This window comes from Pundamilia nyererei, unplaced genomic scaffold, assembly GCF_000239375.1.
Source record: "Pundamilia nyererei isolate P.nyererei 1_Seehausen unplaced genomic scaffold, PunNye1.0 scaffold00104, whole genome shotgun sequence".
NCBI lineage: Eukaryota > Metazoa > Chordata > Actinopteri > Cichliformes > Cichlidae > Pundamilia > Pundamilia nyererei.
This window is the reverse complement of record NW_005187505.1, coordinates 496,752-502,796: the sequence shown is the minus strand read 5'-3', so window position 1 is coordinate 502,796 and position 6,045 is coordinate 496,752. Positions and strand designations below refer to the sequence as shown.

At 40.7% G+C, this 6,045-nt stretch overlaps 1 protein-coding gene across 3 annotated transcripts in view; it reads left to right on the top strand.

Annotated features, from left to right (window-relative positions):
* Positions 1–6,045, top strand: part of LOC102205266 (fatty acyl-CoA reductase 1) — a 57,384-nt gene that overhangs the window by 48,661 nt on the left and 2,678 nt on the right. For all 3 annotated transcript variants that reach the window (XM_005740817.2, XM_005740818.2, XM_013912839.1), the window contains exons 6-8: positions 832–876; positions 966–1,084; positions 2,335–2,402. In XM_005740817.2, coding sequence (XP_005740874.1) covers positions 832–876; positions 966–1,084; positions 2,335–2,402 — 232 coding nt within the window. The remainder of the gene's footprint in view (positions 1–831; positions 877–965; positions 1,085–2,334; positions 2,403–6,045) is intronic.

The following is a 6,045-nucleotide window of genomic DNA, read 5'->3' as shown; positions in this document are numbered from 1 at the left end:
TCTAACAGCCTATTCAGATTCTTCCCAATTAAAAAACATGAGTTCATCTGAAGGACTAGCTCTGAAGAGATGATGCAGCATGAAAAGAAAACAAATACCAGACCGACACAGGAAAGTCCTTGTTTATGTGGAGCCAGGAAATGTAGGTCTTGTGTTTGTGCAGTGGGACTGTTGGTAGCTTCTGGCTCTGCCTGCAGTTTTAAACTCGGCCTGGCAGCAACTCTTCAAAAGACCTTACTCACGCTTGGCCCTGCAATCGCCTTGGCAGCCCGTGCCAGCAGGCGCTGTGAGGCGGGTGGGGGATGGGCAGAGCGTGTTTGTGTCGATGTGTTGTGTACATTTATAACCCCAGTATGCGCCTGTCATTCTGGGAGTCTGTGCTTTTAGAAATGTCCCATTTAACCCAACACGCTGTGCAAAATAAAAGCTGCATCTCCGTCTTCAGCTTGGCGTGAAGCCGACAGCCGATCGCCACGCTAAAAACACCCCTGGCCCCAGTGGCCTGCTCTTCTTCTGTGCACCTTATCTGCACCAGAACATATTATTAGAGCGAGGATAAGGCTTAGCTCTGCCCACATAATGAATCCACAGCCCCGCACATTAGAGACTGTTGCAGTCTATTACCAGTGATTTCATCCATTTTTAATGGTTTCTAATTGAAGCCGACAATCCCCGCTTCTCTGTTCTCCCACCGCAGGAAGTAACATAACCCCGAACAGCTGCTTTAGTGCACAGAAACACAACCACACGTGTGCTGCTGTTGGAATTAATCAATTAATGTTGATTCAGTCTCATTGCTGTTTTTCTTTTCTTCTCCGTTTCATGCCTCAGGGTTGGATCGACAACTTCAACGGGCCAAGCGGCGTCTTTATAGCTGTAAGTAAGACATGTTACCCTTTAATCTCAAAGCTCTTGGTTGCAGTGGCAAGATTTGGAGTTTTAAGATGATGTCATCCTGTGATAAGGCGGGAAAGGGTATCCTGCGCACCATGAGGGCCAACAACGATGCGGTGGCAGATCTGATCCCTGTGGATGTGGTCATCAGCCTCACTCTGGCTGCTGGCTGGTACACTGCTGTACACAGGTGAGTAAACAAACCCCAAAACTCAGTCCCTAAACTTAAAATATCCTCCATTTGCCATAATGCATACGTTGAGGGCTTTCCATTAAAAACTTGTAGTTTCCAAGCGCACTTTAGGTATAGGGACAACGGCCAACTTGTGGGGATTTCTGCTGTAACCTGCAGATGTTTGGGCTCAATACAAAAGGCAAAGCAAGCAAATAAACTTAAAGTTATGATCATATGACAATAGCTGCTTGCCTGCTCAGGCAAGTTTGGCCAGTCAAAGCAGAAGCTAGAAAGCTTCAGAAACCCAATCTCTTGTCCCTTTTCTAGATATTCTGCATAGTTTTATGTCTGAATATGTCGTACGTCTGTATATAGAGTAAATCTCCCAGGTTACTCTGTTTTACTTGGCCTCGGTAAACTGTGACATGGACAGAAGACATCTGTTATGAGTGGGGGTAATACTCTATGAACACCAAATATAGTTCAGGCACAAGCACCTGGATAGATGCTTTAACAGTGACTCTAAAAATAGAGTTGCATACATTCTTTGTGCAGCTATTTCCACCAGCAGCCCAACACAAACCTGTTGTCGCGGTCTTCCTGTGTGTCTTGTTAGTGAGCGTCAGAGTAACGGTAATACTTCAGTACTTTTATAACAGCCTGAGGTGATAAAAGAAGCTGTAAGTGTAAATCTAAACCTGGCCCTGATGTGAAGAGAACAATTGCACTGAGAACTTGTCACAAAAAATCCAGAATGGTCTGGGAAAATCAGTTAAATGCCAGATTTTGAAAGATTTTTCTGTTGATTCTTACCAAATTTATTTTGGCACTAACAAGAAGACACTAGTAAACTCAAGTGTGTCATTTCCACGCCGTGCCAGATGTTTTTCCCAGGGAGTGTCTGACTCATTGCTTCGCTGCAGTCTTACCAAAACTCAGAGGGTCAGATTTTCCATACGGGAAACAGAGTGCAGAGAAAATATGCGGCATCCACACCCATTTCAGACTGCTAAGAGAGGCTGATGAAAACACTTAACCTCTCGAATTTTGTAATGTACATGCATTTGGAATGTTGTGCAATACCAGGCTTATGTACTTATTTTATGTGCACTGTAAGGGTTAAAAACACTGGTGAATAACAGTTTTAAATATAAGATCAGCCTTTTATATCAGCACAGTTTCACCACACAAACAGATAAGCTGGAATTATACACCAAATGCCTTCTACAGACATCATTATGACCTTCATCTTCCACACTTTGCAGACCTAAAACGGCCCTGGTGTACAACTGCACGACCGGCGGCATCAACCCTTTTCACTGGGGAGAGATCGGTAGGTACCCTCTTTGCTGTGCGGTAACACAAACCTGTCACTGCAGGCGGATATTTATAGAGCTGTTTTTGTCTGCCTGCCGGCATCCCGCAACACTGTCGTCTGTGTTCGCTTTCCTCGTCATAAATCAATACTCGGGTGTTGTGACATAATGTGTCTGTGATGTAGTTGTGATGTTTGTGGTGGAGGCTTCAAGAGGAGGGAGTCTGCCACCTGCTGGCAAGAAGCGGAAAATTAAGTTTGTGATGGATTTGGTGGCGAGTGAATGATGCAGGCTAATCTTAAAGCTTGTTTGCAATATGTTTGAAAAGTAAACACATTTAGTGTCTGAAGGCGGATTAAAGTGTTTTATTTCATACTTTCTAGTTGATTTTTGTTAACGATTATTTTAAAAGTCTATGTCTCAAAACGAATTAACAGAATTTAGGAAAAAGATTATCTAAATGACTGCATCTGCTTGGATTCCATGTGAAGAGTAAAAAAACTCACATCGTTGCCCTCTGGGTGTGGATATCCGGCCGGCAGGATGTCGAGTGACCCTCAGATTAACAAGCACGCTCTCTTCACCAAGGAAATCGTGACCAGATGGCTCGCGGCGGGATTAGGTCTGATCACTGCGACTCATCGCGTTATGAAAGAGGAAGTGTGGACTCTGCGCTCTCACTGGGCCAGAAGAGAGCTAGAAATGAAGCCAATTTAAAACAAGAGGATCAGAAGAGCCCCAGTAACACTGGACATCCCCTCAGAGAAAACTGATTTTTTTTTTTTTTTTTTTAGATAAATATGACATTAAGAAAAGAAGTACTCTAGTGCAGCTCAGTTTTTTTTTTTTAAATAATTATATCACAAGTGTCCCAGGTTTCTGAGAGCAGCTCAGTGTTTGCCACGGTGCTTCCAACCAGGCTGCAGGGAGCCAGGCCACAGCTGGCTGTCACCTCGGATCTGGTCATCTCGGTCCCTGGAACCACTACATTATTGTTGTCATGGAAACAAACCTTACAAGGCCTCATTTGCATGCCATGTGATGTAATGTCTGTGGTCACATGGCTGCTTCCTGCCGCTGGCCGCCGCTGGATGCTGAGAGGAGGAAGAGGAGGAGCCACCCACGCTGCCCAGTGGGGAAATCATTGAATGGTCACTTTCTGCCTGACATCCTCCAGAGGAAACAGGGTCATGCCATGATTAAGGCCAGCTGAGTTTCTGGAAGTCTTGATCCTTGTATTAAAACCCTGTCCTCAAAGGACCTTTTATTTTCTTTGTTTACCTCTGAAAAGCACGCTTCCATTTGAACCATAGAGCTCGAATATGGAGGACCAAGACTGCCAAAAATTAAAAACAAAGTGTAAAAGCAGTCAGAAAGTAAACTAATAATTCATGAAACAAATGTACAAATTAATTATTAAAATGGGATGGATGAATGAATAGAGTTAAGAACCCTTTTCCTGGCAATTCTTTAATGAGAAGGCTCATTAAAGTAAAGGATGCTGGAGAAGTGCATGCAACTGTAAACTGGAAATAAACCCTCTCCTACTTAAACCTCAGTCTGACCTGAAACTGAATTAAAATACACAGTCCAAAAGTTTCCTGCTGTCTTTTTTCTTTTGTTGTCTGAGTTTTACAGTTTACGATGCTGGTTACAGGCATTGATTAACACAATTTGCAAAATACCAAACAAAAGAGAAACACTGAACAATCGGGAGTGACCAGTTGCCAGATTATTGATTTTAAAATTTGAGAATTAAATTCGCTTATGTATATTAGTGTATTGGACCCACTTATCCCAGCACGACAAAAACCAACTTACTGTTATTCACATATGCTGTTAACTCCTCCATCCTATAAATCTCTAGTGTTATTTCCCACCACAATGATAAAGTTGGTACATCTTGTAATAGCCATTTCTTTGTTATACATTTTTTACTTGCAACTAGCAAGGCACTGAGTAAACATTTTATCTTTTTTTTTTTTTTAAACCATTCCTGTGGCGTACATCCAAAAAAAATAGTTTTCCTTCCAAAAGGGAATGTACAGTTGAAAATTTCTTGTAGTGTTTCATGAGTGTCTTTCCAGTAAGTCCTGATCAAAGGGCAGTCCCACATTATGTGAGCGTGGTGTGCTCGTTGGTGTCCACATTTTCTCCAACATACAGGGGGATTCCCGTCATAATGAGTCTTTTGGCAAGGGGTGATAAGAACCTTATCATAGTTTTCCATCCAAATTCCCTCCATCTTCGTGAGGAAGTGGATTCCACGTTCCCATATTTGAGTCCTCCTTCTCCCATAATATCTTCACATATTCAGTTGAGTGAGAAAGCTTATTTGTAAGAAATGTATACAAAAAGGAAAAGTGTTTTTTATTGACGTTGCCACTATATGCCTTTTTAAGCATAGCTATCAAATCTACATTAGTGTTCGACGCCACTCTGATTGTTGTCTTTATATAATGTCTTATTTGCAAGTATCAATAAAAATCCTGCTTTTCCAGATTGTATTTTTGTTTCAATGTATCAAAACTTATTAAGTTCCCATCTTTAATCAGACTATCGAATGTAGGTAATCCTTTAGCAGACCAACTTTTAAAACGTGAGTCCAATTTTTTTGGGACAAAATCAGAGTCGTACGCATACATTTAAATAAAGCCAAGTCCTGTTCCAATTTAAATTCCCTCACAACATTTCTCCATACATTAAGTTTACATTTCACCCAAGGGTTGTAGACCTTGTCTATATATTTTTGAATGTTTAAGTCCATCAGGACAGCTTGTATTGGAAAAGAAAACATGCTCTCCTCAATATTTTTCCAATGTGCTTTATAGCTTATATCACACCAGTTAATCAGTCTTCAACTGAGCAGCCCGAAAATAGTTTTGTTTTTGTTTTTTTGTTTTTTTTTAGTGACTGCAGCCCCCATCCTCCTGTCTTTTTTTGTAATTGTAAAGTTTTAAAACAAACCCTTGGTCTCTTCCTTCCCCATATAATTTTGTCCCGTTCGTTAAATTGGCTTTGATCAATTTGTACCGGTAGTGTTTGGAATAAATATAGTAATCTCTGCAGAATATTCATTTTGATTCAATTCGTGAGTATAAAGTTAGAAAGGGAATCATGTCCCATCGTTTGATATCATCTACTATTCTCTTTTGCAGGGAACCAAAATTCTCCTCAAATAATTTAGTTAAGTCTTTAGGTATGACAACTCTATTGAGCAACCAAGTGAGCTGGGGGGCTATAGTTATAGTTAAGTATTTGAGTTTTGGTCATATTAATTTTATACCCAGAAAGTTTCCCAAATTTTTGGCATAGATTCATTAGTTCAGGTAGGGAGCTTGTAGGCTGTTCTAGGTATATTAATATGTCATCTGCATAGCAAGCAAGCTTATGTTCCTGTTCTTTAATGTTTATTCCCTTGATGTCTTTGTTTTGTCTGATTGATTGTGCCAGAGGTTCTAAGTATAATGCGAATAAAAGTTCTTGCAGTAGGGTTAGTATATAATGCCTTCACCGTATCAATAATTCTATTATGTAAGCCAAATTTGGTCAAGACTTTGTAAAGAAAGTCCCAATTTACAGAGTCAGAAGCTTTTTCCGCATCGATATTCATAAGCATGGCTTTACTTTTAGATGTTTGTATCTGATTTATTACGTGAA